At 44.7% G+C, this 26,761-nt stretch overlaps 1 protein-coding gene across 1 annotated transcript in view; it reads right to left on the bottom strand.

Moving 5' to 3' along the window:
• Positions 1 to 2,692: 2,692 nt before the first annotated feature.
• LOC311135794 (netrin receptor DCC-like) overlaps positions 2,693 to 26,761 on the bottom strand; it is a gene marked incomplete at both ends in the record, with an annotated part of 433,415 nt that continues 409,346 nt past the window's right edge. The window contains 3 exons of the mRNA XM_084169836.1: positions 2,693 to 2,844; positions 3,530 to 3,762; positions 8,818 to 8,974. Of these exons, the coding sequence (XP_084025962.1) occupies positions 2,693 to 2,844; positions 3,530 to 3,762; positions 8,818 to 8,974 (542 nt within the window). The remainder of the gene's footprint in view (positions 2,845 to 3,529; positions 3,763 to 8,817; positions 8,975 to 26,761) is intronic.

Here is a 26,761-nt window from a genome sequence, read left to right as displayed (position 1 = left end):
AATACTCTTCCTTTCATAACGCCCTCCTTTGGCACCCTATTTATTTTTATAGTGCACTAATTTGACCAGGGTAATGGTGGTGCCCTGGTCAAACGTAGTGAACTATATAAGGAAAAGGATGCCATTTGAGACACATACTGTATCTAAGGAACGAGTCACATTACAGCACACTAACTAACGAGACCTACTAATTAGGTTCCTATTAGTAATTAAAGCACAGACAGAGAGAAGGATATTCAGCAACTATCTAAACAAATAATAATAATAATCAAACAATCCTGACAATTCAAAACAAGCTTATTTTGACAGGAACCCCTGGCTGGAGAACGAAGCCAACTGAAATAGGAGCACTTGTTCTCCTTAGCTCCTTGTTGACGGTGAGAGAGAGAGAGACGAGAGGCAGTGGTAATATATACAGTACCCTGCAGTTCCTCTCTTAGTGGGAGACGGTGAGAGGCGGTGCCTACAGTAACCTAGCGGCGTTAACCACTAAGCGCTACTGAGCATGCCCACTGGGACCCAGGTAGGTGATGGGGGATTTGAAGTGAAACAGGCTAATCATCAGACAACCCTGGAGCGGCTGGGGCCTCACCCCTCCTCACCCCTCCTCACCCCTCCTCACCCCTCCTTAACCCTCCTAATCCCTCCTCAACCCGCCTCAGGATGGGGAGGAGAGGTGAGGAGAGGTGAGGAGGTGGGGTGAGGAGGGGAGGAGGGGTGAGGAGGGGAGGCGGGGTGAGGAGGGAAGGAGGGTGATTGATGGGGATGTGCTGAACTAATAGGGACCCTTGGCTTGTGAGACACGCGGAGTAGCGTCTCTCCCTCTCTCAATTCAATTCAAAGGACTTTATTGTCATGGGAAACATATTTCTCCCTCTCTCTCTCTCTCTGTCTCGGTCTCTGTCTCCCTAGGGAGCCTGAGATGTGGAGGCTTTCATGTGACTACTGGAGAGAAGAGAGGTGAGGGATGAGAAGAGAGGGAAGAACAGGAGCAGAGAAGAGAGGAGAGCGAGAGATGTCTGGTAATTACCCAATGTGCTACTAACAGGGAAGGAAGGAGAGGAAGATGTCAAGGAGGAGAGTAGAGGAGGAGGTTGGGCGGGTCACAGAGGTTAAGATGTGAAACCGCCTCCTCAAAGTGTGAGCAGGAGGGCTGACAGGCAGACAATAACTATTTGGGATGATGTTCTCCCCCTCTACTACTAGAAGGGGTAGAGAGAGAGTTGAAATAGAGCTACAGGTATAAAATCACAATGTGTGATATTAAGGGTTCTGATAACATCAAAGGTTCTGATAACATTAATGGTTCTGATAACATCAAGGGTTCTGATAACATCAATGGTTCTGATAACATCAATGGTTCTAAAAACATCAATGGTTCTGATAACATCAAGGGTTCTGATAAGATCAATGGTTCTGATAACATTAATGGTTCTGATAACATCAATGGTTCTGATAACATCAATGGTTCTGATAACATTAATGGTTCTGATAACATCAATGGTTCCGATAACATCAATGATTCTGATAACATTAATGGTTCTGATAATATCAATGGTTCTGATAACATCAATGGTTCTGATAACATCAATGATTCTGATAACATTAATGGTTCTGATAACATCAATGGTTCTGATAACATCAATGATTCTGATAACATTAATGGTTCTGATAACATCAATGATTCTGATAACATTAATGGTTCTGATAACATCAATGGTTCTGATAACATCAATGGTTCTGATAACATCAATGATGCTGATAACAGTAATGGTTCTGATAACATCAATGGTTCTGATAACATGAATGGTTCTGATAACATGAATGGTTCAGATAACATCAATGGTTCTGATAACATCAATGGTTCTGATAACATCAATGATTCTGATAACATCAATGGTTCTGATAACATCAATGGTTCTGATAACATCAATGGTTCTGATAACATCTACAGCCACTGTAAAACAGTTGCTAGGTCTCTAGGGCATAGATGTGTGTGAATTAAAAGCTAACCACGTCTTCTTGAGAGCACTGGATTTATTTACCACTTTAGAACGTTTTTATTAATCTCTAATCTGAGCCACAGAGAGCAGCAGGCACTCAGCAACAATTTGTTTCGATTCTGGCATTCCTTTATGATGTACGGGTACAACACAGCGTATATGTGCCCTGTAGACACAGCAAGTCCCCTGTCACTGTTCAGGATTGGACGGCAATGCAGATGGAGGGACCAATAATATGGTTCAACGAATCAAGATCCAACAGCAACACCCCTCCGTGCCTTCCAAACATGTCTATGCATTGTCTGTCTACAATCCAGTTCAGACTGTCTATGTTCCCTTCAAACTGATCCAGTTCAGACTGTCTATGTTCCCTTCAAACTGATCCAGTTCAGACTGTCTATGTTCCCTTCAAACTGATCCAGTTCAGACTGTCTATGTTCCCTTCAAACTGATCCAGTTCAGACTGTCTATGTTCCCTTCAAACTGATCCAGTTCAGACTGTCTATGTTCCCTTCAAACTGATCCAGGAGATCAGTCTACGTTCAGTTAAGAGCAGTGGCTACACTCAGCAATCTCAGGAGTCTGCATCCTGCCTGCCATATCTAGCTGGTCAGAGGTCAGAGGTCAGCCTCTCTCTCTCTCTGTGAGATGGATTCCAGCTGATCGTGATTGCCTAATGCGGCTAGTGGTTAGCGTGTGTTGTTAGCGTGTGCGGTTAGCTTACGGGTGTTGCTGGGCTGAGAGTCCATGGGGATCATCAGCTTGGTGCGTGTCGCCCTCCGGGCAGCTAGGGAGCGCTCTAACGTAGAGATGCAGCTGGAGGTCTCGTCGTTGTCCACACCTTGAACAAAAGGATCGGAACCGTGTTCATGTGAAAGTTTTGCTGACGTTTTATTAGTCAGGGCACCCTCATAAAATATATTGTTATATCAAATGGGATTTCACCTCACTATAAATACAGAACAAATACATAGAGATGAACCAAAGAGGACTTATCCTCCAGCAGCGACCCAAGCTAAGGGAAATAAAGGCTTAGAATTGTCAGATAGTTTTAAACTCTATATTGCCTCTGTAGCTCAATTGGTAGAGCACGGCGCTTGTAACGCCAGGGTAGTGGGTTCGATCCCCGGGATACACCCATACGTAAAAATGTATGCGCACATGACTGTAAGTCGCTTTGGATAAAAGCGTCTGCTAAATGGCATTATTATTATTGTTCCTCTGAAAAGTCCTTTCATCTGGATAAGAAATCAATAGCCGGATAAACCACTCTGCAACTTATTCACAGACACATCATGAATACCACCAGAGAGACTAAAGTTGTTACTGACGTTTCGATTGAGAGATTCTGATGATGATAGAAGCTGAACCAATCAGTGGATTGGATAACAACATATCCGCAGTGAACATAAAAAGCTAAAACATTCCAGGGATAAGTTACACTTTTACTTTTCCAAAGTTATCTTCCAAGACATTCCAAAACATCCTTCCTGTCATTAACATCACTACCATCCAGGAAATCTTACCTGAGTGGCTGCTCTTGTTTCCCATCTGACTCTCTGATTGGCTGTGACTGACAGACTGAGACCTGATTTCCTGGATGGAACCCTGGATGGGCGAATCACGTCCAGAGGGGGCGGCACTGACAGGCTTCTCCATGTTCTTCAGTTCCATCTCCTCATGATGGATCCACAGGTCTGGAGGTCTCAGGTCCTTCTGACTGCCTTTCCTTTTCCCTGCACTGTGGGTGGCACGCTTCCTATAGAGGGGAGGTAGAAGAGAGAGAGAGAAAGAGAGAAATACAATGACAGAAGTGTTAGAAGGACATGAGAAAGGTAGAGCGAGAGAGAGAAAGAAAGGGAGAGAGGGAGTTGGAGAGGGAGAAATACAAAATGGGGTAGGGTAAGAAACAGAGAGAAGAGAGAGAGAGAGGGGGGGAAGTGGTAGAGGTCAAAAGGACCTAAGAGAGAAGAGAGAGATAGACGGAGAGAGAGAGATAGAGAGAGAGAGAGAGAGAGAGAGAGAGAGAGAGAGAGAGAGAGGGAGAGAGAGACAGAGAGAGAGATGGACGGAGAGAGAGCGAGAGAGAGAGAGAGAGATAGACAGAGAGAGAGAGAGAGAGAGAGAGATAGACGGAGAGAGAGAGAGAGAGAGAGAGAGAGAGAGATAGACGGAGAGAGAGAGAGAGAGAGAGAGAGAGAGGGAGAGATAGACGGAGAGAGAGAGAGAGAGAGAGAGAGAGAGAGAGAGATAGAGCGTGATAGATAAGGATGGAGAGGGGAGGCAGAGGGGTGCAGCATACAGTCTGAGAAAGAGAGATTGGGAACTATTTAAAAACTGCATCCTAATTAAAAGAGTCTCTGCAGTGGATATTTCTAATCTCCACGTTTTCATTTTTTTTTGTATTAATTGTTCAATTTCTTAGACAGAACCACACATACAGAACCACACAGACAGAACCACACAGACAGAACCACACAGACAGAACCACACAGACAGAACCACACACATGCTCACGCTCACAACACGCACATGCAGACGCACACACACCTGGTTGTTAGCAGGGTTGTGTCTATTAGCAGGGTTGTGTGTGTATGTGTATGTACATGTATGTGTGTGTGTGTGTTTGTGTGTGTGTCCTCCCAGCCAGGGTATTGTTTTCTGCAGTGAGCTGGTCAGCTATATGTGTCTTTTCTGCAGTGAGCTGGTCTCAGCTTTGTGTGTCTTTTCTGCAGTGAGCTGGTCAGCTATGTGTGTCTTTTCTGCAGTGAGCAGGAGAGATGTGTCTCTCTGAAGGTCTGACTGGGTCCTCCTCTCCCACAGACAGCCTGACATTCTCTCTCTCCCTCTCCCCCTCCCCCTCCCTCTCTCTCTCTCTCTCTCTCTCTCTCTCTCTCTCTCTCTCTCTCTCTCTCTCTCTCTCTCTCTCTCTCTCTCTCTCTCTCTCTCTTTCTCTCTCTCTCTCCCTCTCTCTCTCTCTCTTCCTCTACCTCTCCCTCTGCTCCCCCACTCCCTCTGTTTCCATAACTCCGCAAGTCCTTATACACCCGCTCAGAAATACCTGCCACCCTCTCACTTCTCAAACCCAGCTCAAAACACCATTCACGTTTTAATTACATTCACTTAATGATCAAACTTTATGAATCTCAATGAGGTACAGAGTTTCACCACTGTGAGCATTTCTTAACTCTAATTATGGGGGGGGGGGGGTAATAAACTGACTTATTCAAGCATGGAATGAACCAAGGGATCTACTTTCAGTATTCCTCTTGTGTCTCCAACTTACAGAGAGAACAAGAGAGAGGATCTAGGTAACAATCACTGTGAGGATAAGACTGTTTAACAAATATAACATGTGTTAACAGGATATCAGACTGTTTAATAAATATCATGTGTGTTAACAGGATATCAGACTGTTTAATAAATATAACGTGTGTTAACAGGATATCAGACTGTTTAATAAATATAACATGTGTTAACAGGATATCAGACTGTTTAATAAATATAATGTGTGTTAACAGGATATCAGACTGTTTAATAAATATAACGTGTGTTAACAGGATATCAGACTGTTTAATAAATATAACATGTGTTAACAGGATATCAGACTGTTTAATAAATATAACGTGTGTTAACAGGATATCAGACTGTTTAATAAATATAACATGTGTTAACAGGATATCAGACTGTTTAATAAATATAACGTGTGTTAACAGGATATCAGACTGTTTAATAAATATAACATGTGTTAACAGGATATCAGACTGTTTAATAAATATAACATGTGTTAACAGGATATCAGACTGTTTAATAAATATAACATGTGTTAACAGGATATCAGACTGTTTAATAAATATAACATGTGTTAACAGAGTGCCGTTCCAGAGCTAAGGGCTTGAATAAGTGTATCGATGATGTCGTCCCCACAGTGACCGTACGTACATACCCCAACCAGAAGCCATGGATTACAGGCAACATCCACACTGAGCTAAAGGGTAGAGCCGACGCTTTCAAGGAGCGGGACTCTAACCCGGAAGCTTATAAGAAATCCCGCTATGGCCTCCGACGAACCATCAGGCAAAGCGTCAATACAGGACTTAGATCGAATCGTACTACACCGGCTCTGACGCTCGTCGGATGTGGCAGGGCTTGCTAACTATTACAGACTACAAAGGGAAGCACAGCCACAAGCTGCCCAGTGACACGAGCCTACCAGACGAGCTAAATGACTTCTATGCTGGCTTTGAGGCAAGTAACACTGAAACATGCATGAGAGCATCAGCTGTTCCGGACGACTGTGTGATCACGCTCTCCGTAGCCGATGTGAGTAAGACCTTTAACAAATCAACATTCACAAGGCTGCAGGGCCAGACGGATTACCAGGACGTGTACTCCGAGCATATGCTGACCAACTGGTAAGTGTCTTCACTGACATTTCCAACCTTTCCCTGTCTGAGTCTGTAATACCAACATGTTTCAAGCAGACCACCATAGTCCCCGTGCCCAAGAACACTAAGGTAACCTGCTTAAATGACTACTGACCCGTAGCACTCACGTCTGTAGCCATGAAGTGCTTTGAAAGGCTGGTCATGGCTCACATCAACACTATTATCCCAGAAACCCTAGATCCACTCAGCTTTCAACACTATAGTGCCCTCAAAGCTCATCACTAAGCTAAGGACCCTGGGACTAAACACCTCCCTCTGCAACTGGATCCTGAACTTCCTTATGGGCCGCCCCCAGGTGGTAAGGGTAGGTAACAACACATCTGCCATACTGATCCTCAACACGGGGGCCCCTCAGGGGTGCGTGCTCAGTCCCCACCTGTACTCCCTGTTCACTCATGACTGCATGGCCAGGCACGACTCAAACACCATCATTAAGTTTGCCGATGACACAACAGCGGTAGGCCTGATCACCGACAGCGATGAGACAGCCAATAGGGAGGAGGTCAGAAACCTGTTCGTCTGGTGCCAGGACAACAACCTCTCCCTCAATGTGATCAAGACAAAGGAGATGCTTGTGGACTACAGGAAAAAGAAGAGGACCGAGCACGCCCCCATTCTCATCGACAGGACTGTAGTGGAGCAGGTTGAGAGCTTCAAGTTCCTTGGCGTCCACATCACCAACAAACTAACATGGTCCAAGCACACCAAGACAGTCGTGAAGAGGGCACGACAAAGCCTATTCCCCCTAAGAAGACTGAAAAGATTTGGCATGGGTCCTCAGACCCTCAAAAGGTTCTACAGCTGCACCATCGAGAGCATCCTGACTGGTTGCATCACTGCCTGGTATGGCCTCCGACCGCAAGGCACTACAGAGGGTAGTACATCACTGGGGCCAAGCTTCCTGCCATCCAGGACCTCTATACCAGGCGGTGTCAGAGGAAGGCCCTAAAAATTGTCAAAGACTCCAGCCACCCTATTCATAGAAGGTCCAAGAGGCTTCTAAACAGCCATAAGACTCCTGAACATCTAATCAAATGGCTACCCAGACTATTTGCATTTGCATTTTTTTGGTATTCTTTCTTAAAACTGAATTGTTGGTTAAGGGCTTGTAAGTAAGCATTTCACTGTAAGGTCAGTTGGTAGAGCATGGCGCTTGCAACGCCAGGGTTGTGGGTTCGTTTCCCACGGGGGGCCAGTATGAAAAATGTATGCACTCACTAACTGTAAGTCGCTCTGGATAAGAGCGTCTGCTAAATGACTAACATGTAAATGTCTACACCTGTTGTATTCAGCGTATGTGACAAATAAAAATGGATTTGATTTGATTTGAAAGAAGAGAATTCTGTGTTAATCTACAAGCAGACCACAGAGTTCCTGTGTCTAGTCAATAACTCTTCCAGTTATTGACTTTTTTCACAACTGCCACTAGTTTGGCACCAAAACATTTACAACAAAGACATATTGACATAGTCAAATAAATAATAAAGGATATTTCATGCTGAAATCCTCATAATAAACACCAATGCTAGTTGATGGTTTATATTTAGGATAATGTTTTACAGCTTTGTCATTCTATTTCTATTTGAAATGATCTAATTTGATTATTTTATATAGTTTACATGTGATGAGGCCACACAGAGGGCCAGAGATAATTACAGACACTTGTGATAATCTGAAGTACTCAAAAGGGCCACTAGATGTCTTGTGGATAAATTGCATAAAATCCTTGAAAGTTGCAAAAATGCTGGTAGTTTACTGGTAAACATAGAACGTTTCCAGTAATATACCCTTATTTTACAACCCTAGCTGCGTCCCGAATGGCCCCCTATTCCCTATATAGTGCACTACTTTTGATCAGGGATCTGGTCCAAAGTAGTGCACTATAAAGGGAATAGGGTGCTATTTGGGACTCAGCCTACAGAGGGAGGATATCTCCTAAGAGAGTTTATTAAGAGACTAGAGAGCAGGTCAACCCTTATGAGTTTCAACACAGAGCAGCAGCAGACCTGAGGCCTGACGAGAGGAGAGGAGGAGGAAGAGGAAGAGGAAGAGGAGGAGGAGGAGGAAGAGGAGGAAGAGGAGGAAGAGGAGGAGGAAGAGGAGGAAGAGGAGGAAGAGGAAGAGGAAGAGGAGGATGATGAAGAGGAGGAAGAGGAGGAGGAGGAAGAGGAGGAAGAGGAGGAGGAAGAGGAGGATGAAGAGGAGGAGGAGGAAGATGAGGAGGAAGAGGAGGAAGAGGAAGAGGAGGAAGATGAGGAAGAGGAGGAAGAGGAGGAGGAGGAGGAGGAAGATGAGGAGGAAGAGGAGGAAGATGAGGAAGAGGAAGAGGAGGAAGGGGACGAGGAGGAAGGGGCGATCCAACTCACTTTCTCTGTTGTGCGGAGGAGCGTCTGGTGCAGATGAGCGCTACTATGACAACCACTACCACGGTAACGGCTCCCACGGAGACCACGATGATGACCAGGAGGTTGCTGTTCTTCTGGGGCGTCACACTGCCGTGGGGAGGACGCATCTGACCAATGTCTGAAATACAACAGGGACAGGAAATAGGAACATCTGACCAATGTCTGAAATGCAACAGGGACAGGAAATAGGAACATCTGACCAATGTCTGAAATGCAACAGGGACAGGAAATAGGAACTTCAGACAAGAGCATAGAACATTTTATATTCTAATGACAACGTTTTATTTAATAATAAAATACATTTGACACAATGAGTAACTGCCCTCTCGAAATGAAAACATAAATACATAAGTCATTCATCTCATATGCTGCTCCCATAGTGTCCCTTTAATGAGGTACAGAGCTTATAATTGCACAACTGGGTAATTATATTACCCTTAACTAAAAGACTGTCCAACGAGTTTTCAACACAACCCACTGGAGAAATTGGCATTTCCTTCCTCCCCAATCAATTCCTTTCTACATCTTTCGTTCTCTAAATACATGTTGGCCCTGTGATGAAAGGCTGCTCCGTTTCTCTGGTCCTGAGCTTTGAACAGCTGACGATCCCCAAGAACACACTGTATTATATGATCAAGGAACAACCTAATAGGTTACGACCACTCTGTTCTCTATGGCAACACTATTTCCACTCATTCACAACAATGGACCCCCCCCTTGCCTCTCTAGAGAGAAACACACTTCAACATAGCTACTGTACCTAGTTAAAGGGGAAATCTGGGATTTCTTGTTTGGTACATACATTTTTGGACTTTTAAAGTAATGACTAACAAAAAGTGTTGGGGTGACTCCTTTGTTGTTGTTTGAATCCCAGATTCCCCCCTTTAAGTGTGTTCCTCTACAGAGAGAGAGAGAGAGAGGATGCAATGTGAATGGCTTGGCAATAGCTAGTGGATGCTATCTAATGCACCCTGTAGCCTGTGTCTGTGGACGAGGGTATGCTAATGGTATTGCTAATAGTATAATGAACTATGTGTCAAAGATGGTAATGTTAAAGCTAATGCTAAAATCTGTCGATGTATCCTTGAGCAAGGTACTTAATCTTAATTTGCTCCAGGGGCGCCGTACTACAACGGATGACCCTGTAAAACAACACATTTCCCTACACCTATTCGGCGTATCTGACAATAAAACATATACAGTATATATATATGTTTTGTATTATTGTATAAATCCAAGATGGCGTAGCAGAGCGGTCGTGTTCTCTTGTGTGTCCATGTAAATAGCCTGTTTTTTGTATTTTTTTTGTATTTTACGTATACATTTCCCTATAACACTTTTCATCCTTCTACTAAATATACTTTCCTGCAACCCGCCTCACTCAATGTGGAACGGATTCTCTTATTTACTCACCTTTATCTCCAGTTGAAACTAGCCAGCCAGCTAACTAGCTAACTAGCTACTTGCTATTAGCCACCGTTAGCGGTTTTCACCCAGAACATCGGATTTTCTGCCGGAATCACTGAATCACTGGACCTTTAGCACTGGATAATCGCAACTCGCTAGCTGCAACCAAATGAACGTTGTTGTTGGCTAATCAGCCTTGAGCTAGCCTTGAGTCAGGCACATCTCCCGGCTATCTACCTCTCTGTCAACCGGACGGGACCTCCTAGAGTCGACACGGAGCCCTGCCGATCCATCATGACTGGTCTGTCGACGTAATCATCTGTGGTTTCAACAGGCTTCCCGTTGCGACGACCACAAAGATCCACCTGCTAGCCCCGGCCCGCTAGCGCACGCAAACAGCCGTGCTTCCTGCTCGCTGTGCTTTAGCACCAATTCGAACTGCTCTCGGACTCACATATTGCTGTTCACTGGACCTTATGATCACTCAGCTGTACAGCTGATGCCTGCTGGACTGTTCCTTTACACGGTACCCTGTCCTGTTTATCTGTTTAGCCTCAGCCCAAACTTTATCGCCATTACCAGTTGTGGTCTTAGCTCTCTCTAATAACACCTGTGATTGCTTTATGCCTCTCTCACATGTCAATATGCCTTGCCTACTGCTGTTCCAGTTAGTTCTTATTATACAATTTTACTGTAGAACCCAAGTCCCTCTCAAACTGCCTCAAATAGTTCCTTTGTTCCACCCCCCATACACACAGAGACCGGCTCAATCGGTGCTTTCAGTGATGCTATCTCTTTCATTGTTACCCAACGCTTAAGTTTACCTCTACTGTACTCATATCCTTCCATATCCTTTTTTGTACATAATGCCCTGAATCTATTCTACAACGCCCGGAAATCTGCCCCCTTTATTCTCTGTACCCAACGCACTAGAAGACCAGTTCTTAAAGCCTTTAGCCGTATCCTTATTCTAGTCCTCCTCTGTTCCTCTGGTGATGTAGAGGCTAACCCAGGCCCTGCACCCCCCAGTATCACTCCTACTCCCCAGGAGCTATCATTTGTTGACTTCTGTAACCGTAAAAGCCTTGGTTTTCTGCACGTTAACATCAGAAGCCTCCTTCCTAAGTTTGAATTATTCACTGCGTTAGCACACTCCGCCAACCCTGATGTTCTGGCAGTGTCTGAATCCTGGCTTAGGAAGGCCACCAAAAATTCTGAAATTTCCATCCCCAACTACAACATTTTCCGTCTAGATAGAACTGCCAAAGGGGGTGGAGTTGCAATCTACTGTAGAGATAGCCTGCAGAGCTCTATCATACTATCCAGGTCTGTGCCCAAACAGTTTGAGCTTCTACTTCTAAAAATCCACCTTTCCAAAAATAAGTCTCTCACTGTTGCCGCTTGCTACAGACCCCCCTCAGCCCCTAGCTGTGCCCTGGACACCATATGTGAATTGATTGCCCCCCATTTATCCTCATAGTTCGTACTGCTTGTTGACCTAAATTGGGATATGCTTAACACCCCGGCCATCCTACAATCCAAACTAGATGCCCTCAATCTCACACAAATTATCAACGAACCTACCAGGTACAACCCTAAATCCGTAAACATGGGTACCCTCATAGATATCATCCTGACTAACTTACCCTCTAAATTCACCTCCGCTCTCTTCAACCAGGATCTCAGCGATCACTGCCTTATTGCCTGCGTCCGTAACGGGTCCGCGGTCAAACGACCACCCCTCATCACTGTCAAACGCTCCCTAAAACACTTCCTAATTGACCTGGCCCAGGTATCCTGGATGGATATCAATCTCATTCCCTCAGTAGAGGATGCCTGGTTGTTCTTTAAAAGGAATTTCCTCTCAATCTTAATTAAACATGCCCCATTCAAAAAATACAGAACTAAGAACAGATATGGCCCCTGGTTCTCCTCAGACTTGACTGCCCTTGACCAGCACAAAAACATCCTGTGGCGTACTGCATTAGCATCAAACAGCCCCCGCGATATGCAACTTTTCAGGGAAGTTAGGAACCAATATACACAAGCAGTTTGGAAAGCAAAGGCTAGCTTTTTCAAAAAGTTTTGGGACACTGTAAAGTCCATGGAGAATAAGAGCACCTCCTCCCAGCTGCCCACTGCACTGAGGCTAGGAAACACTATCACCACCGATAAATCTACAATAATCAAGAATTTCAACAAGCATTTTGCTACGGCTGGCCATGCTTTCCACCTGGCTACCACTACCCCGGACACCAGCTCTGAACCCTCCGCTGCAACTTGCCCATGCCACCCCCGCTTCTCCTTCACACAAATTCAGACAGCTGATGTTTTGAAAGAGCTGCAAAATCTGGACCCCTACAAATCATCTGGGCTAGACAATCTGGACCCTTTCTTTCGCTGAAATTGTCGCAACCCCTATTACTAGCCTGTTCAACCACTCTTTCGTAACGTCTGAGATCCCCAGAGATTGGAAAGCTGCCGCGGTCATCCCCCTCTTCAAAGGGGGTGACACTCTAGATCCAAACTGTTACAGACCTATATCCATCCTGCCCTGCCTTTCGAAAGTTTTTGAAAGCCAAGTTAACAAACAGATCACCGACCATTTCGAATCCCACCGTACCTTCGTCGCTATGCAATCCGGTTTCCGAGCTGGTCATGGGTGCACCTCAGCCATGCTCAAGGTCCTAAACGATATTATAACCGCGATCGATAATAGACAGTACTGTGCAGAAGTCTTCATCGACCTGGCCAAGGCTTTCGACTCTGTCAACCACAGAGTATTATACTAATGTTAATGCTAATGCTAATAGTAAGATGCTAATGTTAATGCTAATGCTATTGGTAAGATGGTAATGCTAATCGTAAAATGATAATGCTAATGTAATAATGCTAGTGTTGCTATAATATGAATGCTAATGGTAAAGTACTAGTGTTGGTTGAAATGACGCATCCGATTCCAAACTGGGAAGTTGGCATTCTCCAGTATGCTACGTACAGGGTAGTTGGCTTTCTCCAGTATGCTACGTACAGGGCAGTTGGCATTCTCCAGTATGCTACATACAGGGCAGTTGGCATTCTCCAGTATGCTACGTACAGGGCAGTTGGCATTCTCCAGTATGCTACATACAGGGCAGTTGGCATTCTCCAGTATGCTACGTACAGGGCAGTTGGCATTCTCCAGTATGCTACATACAGGGCAGTTGGCATTCTCCAGTATGCTACGTACAGGGCAGTTGGCATTCTCCAGTATGCTACATACAGGGCAGTTGGCATTCTCCAGTATGCTACATACAGGGCAGTTGGCATTCTCCAGTATGCTACGTACAGGGCAGTTGGCATTCTCCAGTATGCTACGTACAGGGCAGTTGGCATTCTCCAGTATGCTGCATACAGGGCAGTTGGTATTCTCCAGTATGCTACGTACAGGGAAGTTGACATTCTCCAGTATGCTACATACAGGGCAGTTGGCATTCTCCAGCTGGCTTGTCTCAGGGTTAGTCCGAAACGGCACCCTATTAACTATATTTAAAGTGCACTACTTTTTTCTCTATGGCCCATAGGGAATAGGGTGCCATTTCAGCCACAACCTTATTTCCCACCATTCAGAGCAAGGTCGGTGCAGTATCGTTCACAGAGAAGAAGAGGCCCTCCCTGCTTCCCTGGCCCTGTTCCAGCCTGCACTACACTCTGAATTAATGAGTTAATTTATGGTGCCGCTGAACAGACAGACTGCTGATAGGTGGTATTGGATTGCACCAGCCGTTCAACCGTTCCTGTGTGTGTGTGTGTGTGTGTATGTGCGTTCCAAACGGCCTGAGGAAAATATCAAGCGCAACGCAACAAGACAAATTGAGAGAGCTATGCACATTTCAATGGCTGTGTGATGTGGTGCAGTGTGTTAGTGTTTGTGTGTGTATTGTGATGTGTGTGTGTGTGTGTATTGTGATGTGTGTGTGTATTGTGTTGTGATGTGTGTGTTGTGATGTGTGTGTATTGTGATGTATTTGTGTATTGTGATGTGTGTGTGTGTATTGTGATGTGTGTGTGTGTATTGTGATGTGTGTGTATATTGTGATGTGTGTGTATTGTGTTGTGATGTGTGTGTGTATTGTGTTGTGATGTGTGTGTGTTGTGATGTGTGTGTATTGTGATGTGTGTGTGTGTATTGTGATGTGTGTGCATTGTGATGTGCGTGTGTGTATTGTCGTGTGTGTATCGTGATGTGTGTGTTGTGATGTGTGTGTGTGTGTGTGTGTGTTTGTATTTTGATGTGTGTGTATTGTGATGTGTGTGTATTGTGATGTGTGTGTGTTGTAATGTGTGTGTGTGTATTGTCATGTGTGTATCATGATGTGTGTGTGTTGTGATGTGATGTGTGTTGTGATGTGTGTGTATTGTCGTGTGTGTATCATGATGTGATGTGTGTGTGTGTGTGATCCCTCTGAGTGTTGTGTTTTCTCTCTCCTCATGTTCATGGGGAAAGGTTAAAGGATTGATTCACTGTGGTGCCTCCACGCTACACACACACACACACACACACACACACACACACACACACACACACACACACACACCTGCTTCTCCACGGCTTCTCCACGCTACTCCCTCCAAGGTCACAGTAATGGGTGATGGAGAGTGTCATCAATTCAACCTGTCCCTTCGCTCCTTTTCACCGCCCGACAACGTCTCAAAGAAATGACAGATACTGACGCCTTTAACTCTACCTGAACTCCATTACCAAGCTTTTATACAGCAGCCAACTCACCTCCTGTCTCAAATGGCACCCTATTCCCTCCATAGTGCACTACTTTGATCGGATCCCATATGGTGCACAACGTAGGGAAGAGGGTGCCATTTGGGACGCAGGTATAGTGTGGACTGTAGACTACGTTCCCTCGGGGCTAATAAGAGTGGCTGGCCAAAACAACCACGTCTCGTACATCCTCAGGCTATGCCCACCATCTCCTCAGCTCCTCACACAGAATACAGCCTGGAGTCGTGGTGGTGCCCCGAAAGTGACTTTTCCTCCCAGTCTGTCATGTTCAACAGTAATCTTTCTACTACATAATGATCTGGTCTAGCCGTCTCAACAATACAATTTATTCCAGCAGAAGCATCAGACAAAATGGAAGTCCACCATTTTCAGGTGAAAAGATGCCCAGATGACACTCGTGTACCTTTCAGACTGGGTTTGGAGAAGAAGAAAAAAACATAGATAGAAATCTTTAATCTTCTTACAAAATCTTCTATGAGTGGGGAAGACTTGTTGGATTGTTTTATAAAACTAAGTAGGCTAATGATTCAAAACTAAAACACAACAAGGCAAACAAAACATAATTTTATTTTATTATATTTTTATTTTTATTTCACCTTTATTTAACCAGGTAAACCAGTTGAGAACAAGTTCTCATTTACAACTGCGACCTGGCCAAGATAAAGCAAAGCAGTGCGATAAAAACAACAACACAGAGTTACATATGGGGTAAAACAAAACAAAGTCAAAAATACAACAGAAATACATATATATACAGTGTGTGCAAATGTAGCAAGTTATGGAGGTAAGGCAATAAATAGGCTATAGTGCAAAATAATTACAATTAGTATTAATCCTAATATCTGAATTAAAACACTACTTCTTAGAGTGGGGCAGGCAGTAGGATTGTCCTATAACTACAGTGCATTCGGAAAGTATTCAGACCCCTTGACTTTTTCAAAATGTTGTTACGTTACATACAGCCTTATTCTAAATTGGATTGAATTGTTTTTTCCCCTCATCAATCTACACACAATGCCCTATAATGACAAAGCAAAAACAGGTTATTAGACATTTCTGCAAATGTATTAAAATAAAATAAAACTTAAATATCACATTTACATAAGTATTCAGACCCTTTACACAGTACTTTGTTGAAGCACCTTTGGCAGTGATTACAGCCTTGAGTCTTCTTGGGTATGACACTACAAGCTTGGCACACCTGTATTTGGGGAGTTTCTCCCATTCTTCTCTGCAGATCCTCTTAAGCTCTGTCAGGTTGGATGGGGAGTGTCGCTGCACAGCTATTTTCAGGTCTCTCCAGAGATGTTCGATCGGGTTCAAGTCCGGGCTCTGGCTGGGCCACTCAAGGACATTCAAAGACTTGTCCCGAAGCCACTCCTGCGTTGTCTTGGCTGTGTGCTTAGGGTCGTTGTCCAGTTGGAAGGTGAACCTTCGCCCCAGTCTGAGGCCCTGAGTGCTCTGGAGCAGGTTTTCATTAAGGATCTCTCTGTACTTTGCTCCGTTCATCTTTCCCTCGATCCTGACGAGTCACTCAGTCCTTGCCGCTGAAAAACAACCCCACAGCATGACGCTCCCACCACCATGCTTCACCGTAGGGATGGTGCCAGGTTTCCTCCAGACGTGATGCTTTGCATTCAGGCCAAAGAGTTCAATCTTGGTTTGATCAGACCAGAGAATCTTGTTTCTCATGGTCTGAGAGTCCTTTAGGTGCCTTAAGGCAAACTCCAAGCGGGCTGTCATGCGCCTTTTACTGAGGAGTGGCTTTCGTCTGGCCACTCTACCATAAAGGTCTGATTGGTGGAGTGCTGCAGAGATGGTTGTCCTTCTGGAATGTTCTCCCATCTCCACAGATGAACTCTGGAGCTCTGTCAGAGTGACCATCAGGTTCTTGGTTACCTCTCTGACCAAGGCCCTTCTCCCCCGATTTCTCAGTTTGGCCGGGCGGCCAGCTCTAGGAAGAGTCTTCGTGGTTCCAAACTTCTTCCATTTAAGAATGATGGAGGCCACTGTGTTCTTGGGGACCTTGAATGCTGCAGAAATCCCCAGATCTGTGCCTCGACACAATCCTGTCTCGGAGCTCTAACGACAATTCCTTCAACCTCATGGCTTGGTTTTTGCACTGACATGCACTGTCAACTGTGGGACCTTATATAGACAGGTGTGTGCCTTTCCAAATCATGTCCAATCAATTGAATTTACCACAGGTGGACTCCAATCAAGTTGTAGAAACATCTCAAGGATGATCAATGGAAACAGGATGCACCTGAGCTCAATTTCGAGTCTCATAGCAAAGGGTCTGAATACCTGTTTTTGCTTTGTTATTATGGGGTATTGTGTGTAGATTGATGATGAAATATTTTTAAAAATGTGGAAAAAGTCAAGGGGTCTGAATACTTTCTGAATGCACTGAACTAGTGATTGTATGAAACAAAGTATGAAAATGTATTCACTCTGGATAAGAGTGTCTGCTAAATGACTCAAATATAAAATGTAAATATAACTAATTATTGTCCTATAACTATAACTAGTGAATGTCCTATTACTATCTAGGCTAACAAAAGACAACCGTAACAAAACGTAACAAAACCTAATATCTGAGTCTCCATCCCACTCTGTGTTATTTCCATGAGTATCCATTAAGTGTTCTGACCTCAGCCAAGATCAAAAGACTCTAAGAACATTTTAGTAGAACATCTAGGAACATTTATACATTCTAGAACATTCTAAGGACATTCTAAGAATATTTAGTAGAACCAAAGAACCCAGGCAGACAAATAAGATGACTCTCTGTCCCACAACACCTGACCAGTCCCGGCTGTGGGCCAGGATAGATGACTCCTCCTCCCCTGCTCAGGGTCACTATCCTTGACAGCCAGCTGGCACACTTACTGCGCACCTACATTTACATTTACGTCATTTAGCAGACGCTCTTATCCAGAGCGACTTACAAATAGGTGCATTCACCTTATAGCCAGTGGGATAAGCACTTTACAATTTTTTTTATTTTTATATATATATATTTTATTATTATTATTATTATTATTTTTTTTTATTTTTTTTGGGGGGGGGGGGGGGGGGGGGGTTGGGGTAAGGGGGGGGGTAGAAGGATTACTTTATCCTACCTAGGGCACAGTTGGAAGTGGGTGGCTGAGTCCCAAATGGCACCCTTATTCCCTATATATTTTAAATTTTTAATTTACCTATATTTAACTAGGCAAGTCAGTTAAGAACAAATTCTTATTTACAATGACGGCCTACACCGGCCTATATATATAGTGCACTTGTCACGCCCTGACCTTGAGAGGTCTGATGTCTGTAGTTGGCTTGGTCAGGACTTCACGTTACGTTGTTTCTTGTTTTGTTTAATGTTTATTTTGATTTAATAAACATGTTCGCATACCACGCTGCACCTTGGTCTGACCCGTCTCTCAACGATCGTGACAGCACTTCTTTTGACAGTATACTGTATGTGTAGACTGGATGGTCAAAAGGAGTGCTCTATATAGGGAAAAGGGGTACCATTCTCACACTGCTCGTGTCCCTGGAGAACAAGGTATTACACGGAGGTCTGTGCTCCATCGGTGAACTCTGACCTCCACCATGCTGGAAGGCGACAGGCCGGATGGCTCAACCATCTGTTCCAATCAGGAGGACAGACAGAAGCCACACGGCTACTTCGTAATTCATCCCAGCACGCATTGCGGCGGGTCAGTGAGCACGCTGTCATTCCACCGAGCCGCGCCGAGCCCCCGGAGACGTGCTGCCAACACTCTCGGGTGTGATTACAGATTACAGTGTGTATGTGTGGTGGTGTAGTGTGGTGGTGTAGTGTGGTGTGGTGGTGTAGTGTGGTGAGGTGGTGTAGTGTGGTGGTGTAGTGTGGTGGTGTAGTGTGGAGGTATAGTGTGGTGTGGTGGTGTAGTGTGGTGGTGTAGTGTGGAGGTATAGTGTGGAGGTATAGTGTGGTGTGGTGGTGTAGTGTGGTGGTGTAGTGTGGTGAGGTGGTGTAGTGTGGAGGTGTAGTGTGGAGGTATAGTGTGGTGTGGTGGTGTAGTGTGGTTGTGTACAGTCGTGGTCAAAAGTTTTGAGAATGACACCAGTATTGGTCTTCACAAAGTTCGCTGCGTCAGTGTTTTTAGATATTTTTGTCAGATTTTACTATGGTATACTGAAGTATAATTACAAGCATTCCATGTGTCAAAGGCTTTTATTGACAATTACATTAAGTTTATGCAAAGAGTCAATATTTGCAGTGTTGACCCTTCTTTTTCAAGACCTCTGCAATCCGCCTTGGCATGCTGTCAATTAACTTCTGGGCCACATCCTGACTGATGGCAGCCCATTCTTGCATAATCAATGCTTGGTGTTTGTCAGAATTTGTGTGTTTTTGTTTGTCCACCCGCCTCTTGAGGATTGACCACAAGTTCTCAATGGGATTAAGGTCTGGGGAGTTTCCTGGCCATGGACCCAAAAATTCGATGTTTTGTTCCCCGAGCCACTTAGTTATCACTTTTGTCTTATGGCAAGGTGCTCCATCATGCTGGAAAAGGCATTGGTCATCACCAAACTGTTCTTGGATGGTTGGGAGAAGTTGCTCTCGGAGGATGTGTTGGTACCATTCTTTATTCATGGCTGTGTTCTTAGGCAAAATTGTGAGTGAGCCCACTCCCTTGGCTGAGAAGCAGCCCCACACATGAATGGTCTCAGGATGCTTTATTGTTGGCATGACACAGGACTGATGAAAGTGCTCACCTTGTCTTCTCCGGACAAGGTGTTTTCCGGATGCCCCAAACAATCGGAAAGGGGATTCATCAGAGAAAATGACTTTACCCCATTCCTCAACAGTCCAATCCCTGTACCTTTTGCAGAATATCAGTCTGTCCCTGATGTTTTTCCTGGAGAGAAGTGGCTTCCTCACTGCCCTTCTTGACACCAGGCCATCCTCCAAAAGTCTTTGCCTCACTGTGCATGCAGATGCACTCACACCTGCCTGCTGCCATTCCTGAGCAAGCGCTGCACTGGTGGTGCCCCGATCCCGCAGCTGAATAAACTTTAGGAGACGGACCTGGCGCTTCCTGGACTTTCTTGGGCGCCCTGACACCTTCTTCACAACAATTTAACCTCTCTCCTTGAAGTTCTTGATGATCCGATAAATGGTTGATTTAGATGCAATCTTACTAGCAGCAATTTCCTTGCCTGTGAAGCCCTTTTTGTGCAAAGCAATGATGACGGCACATTTTTCCAGGTAACCATGGTTAACAGAGGAAGAACAATGATTTCAAGCACCACCCTCCTTTTAAAGCTTCCAGTCTGCTATTCTAACTCAATCAGCATGACAGAGTGATCTCCAGCCTTGTCCTCGTCAACACTCTCACCTGTGTTAACGAGAGAATCACTGACATGACGTCAGCTGGTCCTTTTGTGGCAGGGCTGAAATGCAGTGGAAATGTTTTTTGAGGATTAAGTTCATTTTCATGGCAAAGAGGGACTTTGCAATTAATTGCAATTCATCTGATCACTCTTCATGACATTCTGGGGTATATGCAAATTGCCATCATTAAAACTGAGGCAGCAAACTTTGTGAAAATTAGTATTTGTGTCATTCTCAAAACCTTTGAGGTGGTGTAGTGTGGTGGTATAGTGTGGTGTGTAGAGTGGTGGTGTAGTGTGGTGGTGTAGTGGGGTGGTGTATTGTGGTGGAGTAGTGGGGTGGTGTATTGTGGTGGTGTAGTGTGGTGTTTAGTGTGGTGGTATAGTGTGGTGTTTAGTGTGGTGGTGTAGTGTGGTGTGTAGTGTGGTGGTGTAGTGTGGTGGTGTAGTGGGGTGGTGTATTGTGGTGGTGTAGTGTGGTGTTTAGTGTGGTGGTATAGTGTGGTGTTTAGTGTGGTGGTGTAGTGTGGTGTGTAGTGTGGTGGTGTAGTGTGGTGTGTAGTGTGGTGTTTAGTGTGGTGGTGTAGTGTGGTGTGTAGTGTGGTGTTTAGTGTGGTGGTGTAGTGTGGTGTTTAGTGTGGTGGTGTAGTGTGGTGTGTAGTGTGGTGTTTAGTGTGGTGGTGTAGTGTGGTGTGTAGTGTGGTGTTTAGTGTGGTGGTGTAGTGTGGTGTGTAGTGTGGTGTTTAGTGTGGTGGTGTAGTGTGGTGTTTAGTGTGGTGGTGTAGTGTGGTGTGTAGTGTGGTGTTTAGTGTGGTGGTGTAGTGTGGTGGTGTAGTGGGGTGGTGTAGTGTGGTGTTTAGTGTGGTGGTGTAGTGGGGTGGTGTAGTGGGGTGGTGTAGTGGGGTGTGTAGTGGGGTGTGTAGTGGGGTGGTGTAGTGGGGTGTGTAGTGGGGTGGTGTAGTGGGGTGGTGTAGTGGGGTGTGTAGTGGGGTGGTGTAGTGGGGTGGTGTAGTGGGGTGTGTAGTGGGGTGTGTAGTGGGGTGTGTAGTGGGGTGGTGTAGTGGGGTGGTGTAGTGGGGTGGTGTAGTGGGGTGGTGTAGTGTGGTATGTAGTGTATTGGGTAGTGTATTGGGTAGTGTGTGGGGTAGTGTGTGGGGTGGTGTATTGAGTAGTGTATTGGGTAGTGTATTTGGGTAGTGTATGGGGTGATGTATTGGGTGGTGTATTAAGTAGTGTATTGGGTGGTGTATTGGGTAGTGTGTGGGGTGGTGTATTGGGTAGTGTATTGGGTAGTGTATTGGGTAGTGTTTATGGTAGTGTGTGGGGTGGTGTATTGGATAGTGTATTGGGTTGTGTATTGGTTTGTGTATTGGGTGGTGTATTGAATAGTGTGGTGTGTAGTGTATTGAGTAGTGTATTGGGTAGACAGTAATATTGGGTGGCATATTGGGTAGTATATTGGGGAGTGTATTGGGTGGTGTATTGGGTGGTGTATTGGGTGGTGTATTGGGTGGTGTATTGGGTGGTGTATTGGGTGGTGTATTTGGCTGTGTATTGGGTAGTGTATTGTGTAGTGTATTTTGTAGTGTATTGAGTGGTGTATTTGGTAGTGTATTGGGTGGTGTATTGGGTCGTGTATTGGGTAGTGTATTGGGTAGTGTATTGGATAGTTTATGTGGCCTCTCCCTTCTCCTGCTAATAAACCTGGAGCCTGTGATTATCTGGCGCTCCTTAGTTAAGAGATAGATTTCCTCCACAGGCTGCAGTGTGTGTCTGCGTGCAGATCTATCATCTGGCGAAAGAGACACATATGGGCAGGGAGAGGAATTTAAGGGAAACGGCTCCCTACTGTAAAATCACTAGTCTATTGTTCCCAGACCTGGAAACGGATCCCTACTGTAAAATCAACTAGTCTATAGTTCCCAGACCTGGAAACGGCTCCCTACTGTAAAATCACTAGTCTATAGTTCTCAGACCTGGAAACGGCTCCCTACTGTAAAATCAACTAGTCTATAGTTCTCAGACCTGGAAACGGCTCCCTACTGTAAAATCACTAGTCTATAGCTCCCAGACCTGGAAACGGCTCCCTACTGTAAAATCACTAGTCTATAGCTCCCAGACCTGGAAACGGCTCCCTACTGTAAAGTCACTAGTCTATAGCTCTCAGACCTGGAAACGGCTCCCTACTGTAAAGTCACTAGTCTATAGTTCCCAGACCTGGAAACGGCTCCCTACTGTAAAATCACTAGTCTATAGTTCTCAGACCTGGAAACGGCTCCCTACTGTAAAATCAACTAGTCTATAGTTCTCAGACCTGGAAACGGCTCCCTACTGTAAAATCACTAGTCTATAGCTCCCAGACCTGGAAACGGCTCCCTACTGTAAAATCACTAGTCTATAGCTCCCAGACCTGGAAACGGCTCCCTACTGTAAAGTCACTAGTCTATAGCTCTCAGACCTGGAAACGGCTCCCTACTGTAAAGTCACTAGTCTATAGCTCTCAGACCTGGAAACGGCTCCCTACTGTAACATCACTAGTCTATAGCTCCCAGACCTGGAAACGGCTCCCTACTGTAACATCACTAGTCTATAGTTCCCAGACCTGGAAACGGCTCCCTACTGTAACATCACTAGTCTATAGTTCCCAGACCTGGAAACGGCTCCCTACTGTAACATCACTAGTCTATAGCTCCCAGACCTGGAAACGGCTCCCTACTGTAAAGTCAATAGTCTATAGTTCTCAGACCTACTAGAGCCTTCTTCCCATTGCTGTATATTACAAGGTTTGGGAATAGTGTGCCATTTGGGACACATATTATCTGTTCCCAGACCTGCTATAGCCTTCACATTACCATCTGTTCCCAGACCTGCTATAGCCTTCACATTAACATCTGTTCCCAGACCTGCTATAGCCTTCACATTAACGTATATTACCATCTGTTCCCAGACCTGCTGTAGCCTTCACATTAACGTATATTACCACCTGTTCCCAGACCTGCTATAGCCTTCACATTAACATCTGTTCCCAGACCTGCTATAGCCTTCACATTAACTTAATATTACCATCTGTTCCCAGACCTGCTATAGCCTTCACATTAACATCTGTTCCCAGACCTGCTATAGCCTTCACATTAACATCTGTTCCCAGACCTGCTATAGCCTTCACATTAACGTATATTACCATCTGTTCCCAGACCTGCTGTAGCCTTCACATTAACGTATATTACCATCTGTTCCCAGACCTGCTATAGCCTTCACATTAACATCTGTTCCCAGACCTGCTATAGCCTTCACATTAACATCTGTTCCCAGACCTGCTATAGCCTTCACATTAACTTAATATTACCATCTGTTCCCAGACCTGCTATAGCCTTCACATTAACGTATATTACCGTCTGTTCCCAGACCTGCTATAGCCTTCACATTAACTTAATATTAACATCTGTTCCCAGACCTGCTATAGCCTTCACATTAACATCTGTTCCCAGACCTGCTATAGCCTTCACATTAACTTAATATTACCATCTGTTCCCAGACCTGCTATAGCCTTCACATTAACGTATATTACCGTCTGTTCCCAGACCTGCTATAGCCTTCACATTAACATCTGTTCCCAGACCTGCTATAGCCTTCACATTAACTTAATATTACCATCTGTTCCCAGACCTGCTATAGCCTTCACATTAACGTATATTACCGTCTGTTCCCAGACCTGCTATAGCCTTCACATTAACATCTGTTCCCAGACCTGCTATAGCCTTCACATTAACGTATATTACCGTCTGTTCCCAGACCTGCTATAGCCTTCACATTAACTTAATATTACCATCTGTTCCCAGACCTGCTATAGCCTTCACATTAACATCTGTTCCCAGACCTGCTATAGCCTTCACATTAACGTATATTACCGTCTGTTCCCAGACCTGCTATAGCCTTCACATTAACTTAATATTACCATCTGTTCCCAGACCTGCTATAGCCTTCACATTAACATCTGTTCCCAGACCTGCTATAGCCTTCACATTAACATCTGTTCCCAGACCTGCTATAGCCTTCACATTAACGTATATTACCATCTGTTCCCAGACCTGCTGTAGCCTTCACATTAACGTATATTACCATCTGTTCCCAGACCTGCTATAGCCTTCACATTAACATCTGTTCCCAGACCTGCTATAGCCTTCACATTAACTTAATATTACCATCTGTTCCCAGACCTGCTATAGCCTTCACATTAACATCTGTTCCCAGACCTGCTATAGCCTTCACATTAACATCTGTTCCCAGACCTGCTATAGCCTTCACATTAACGTATATTACCATCTGTTCCCAGACCTGCTGTAGCCTTCACATTAACGTATATTACCATCTGTTCCCAGACCTGCTATAGCCTTCACATTAACGTATATTACCATCTGTTCCCAGACCTGCTATAGCCTTCACATTAACATATGTTCCCAGACCTGCTATAGCCTTCACATTAACTTAATATTACCATCTGTTCCCAGACCTGCTATAGCCTTCACATTAACATCTGTTCCCAGACCTGCTATAGCCTTCACATTAACATCTGTTCCCAGACCTGCTATAGCCTTCACATTAACGTATATTACCATCTGTTCCCAGACCTGCTGTAGCCTTCACATTAACGTATATTACCATCTGTTCCCAGACCTGCTATAGCCTTCACATTAACTTAATATTACCATCTGTTCCCAGACCTGCTATAGCCTTCACATTAACATCTGTTCCCAGACCTGCTATAGCCTTCACATTAACATCTGTTCCCAGACCTGCTATAGCCTTCACATTAACGTATATTACCATCTGTTCCCAGACCTGCTGTAGCCTTCACATTAACGTATATTACCATCTGTTCCCAGACCTGCTATAGCCTTCACATTAAGGTATATTACCATCTGTTCCCAGACCTGCTATAGCCTTCACATTAACGTATATTACCATCTGTTCCCAGACCTGCTATAGCCTTCACATTAACGTATATTACCACCTGTTCCCAGACCTGCTATAGCCTTCACATTAACGTATATTACCATCTGTTCCCAGACCTGCTATAGCCTTCACATTAACGTATATTACCGTCTGTTCCCAGACCTGCTATAGCCTTCACATTAACATCTGTTCCCAGACCTGCTATAGCCTTCACATTAACTTATTTTACCATCTGTTCCCAGACCTGCTATAGCCTTCCCATTAACGTACAGTACCATGTCATTAAAGTGTAGAAATAGCGTAGAATGCTGTTTTAAATCCACAATATTACAACACCATTGGACGGTGGTGTAGCTCTGGTGGGGGCACTCAGCTGTGAGACGAGAGAGAGACTCAAATGGATGCAAATTGTAAATGAGATGGAATTTGCACTAATATATATATATATATATATATATATATATAAAATAATAATAATATATGCCATTAAGCAGACGCTTTTATCCAAAGCAACCTACAGTCACGCATGCATACATTTTACATATGGGTGGTCCCAGGAATCAAACCCACTACCCTGGCATTACAACTGCCATGCTTTACCAACTGAGCTACGAAGGACCACTACACTATATCCCAGTGATTGGGGAAACCCTAGGGATTGTATAAAGTACCCTACTAATCAAAACAGCAACAATACAAATAAAAATGACATATTGTTTCAAGGCTGCAGCTACAGATAAGCTCCTGTGCTTACATGCAGTGCATTCAGAAATTATTCAGACCCCTGGACTTTTTCCACATTTTGTTACCCAGTCCCTGCCACTGGAAAAACATCCCCACAGCATGATGCTGCCACCACCATGCTTCACCGTAGGGATGGTGCCAGGTTTCCTCCAGACGAGACGATTGGCATTCAGGCCAAAGAGTTCAATCTTGGTTTCATCAGACCAGAGAATCTTGTTTCTCATGGTCTGAGAGTCCTTTAGGTGACTTTTGGCAAACTCCAAGCGAGCTGTCATGTGCCTTTTACTGAGGAGTGGCTTCCGTCTGGCCACTCTAATATAAAGGCCTGATTGGTGGAGTGCTACAGAGATGGTTGTCCTTCTGGAAGCTTCTCCCATCTCCACAGAGGAACTCTGGAGCTCTGTCAGAGTGACCATCGGGTATTGGTCACCTAACTGACCAAGTCCCTTCTCCCCCGATTGCTCAGTTTGGCCGGGTGGCCAGCTCTAGGAAGAGTCTTCGTGGTTCCAAACTTGTTCCATGTAAGAAGGATGGAGGCCACTGTGTTCTTGGGGACTTTCAATGCTGCAGACATTTTTTGGTACCCCTTCCCCAGATCTGTGCCTCAACACAATCCTGTCTCTGAGCTCTACGGACAATTCCTTTGCCTCA

Source organism: Coregonus lavaretus (genome assembly GCF_964263955.1).
Source record: "Coregonus lavaretus genome assembly, chromosome: 10".
NCBI classification, from domain to species: domain Eukaryota; kingdom Metazoa; phylum Chordata; class Actinopteri; order Salmoniformes; family Salmonidae; genus Coregonus; species Coregonus lavaretus.
Note: the sequence above shows the minus strand (reverse complement) of the source record. Positions and strands in the feature narration are given on the sequence as shown.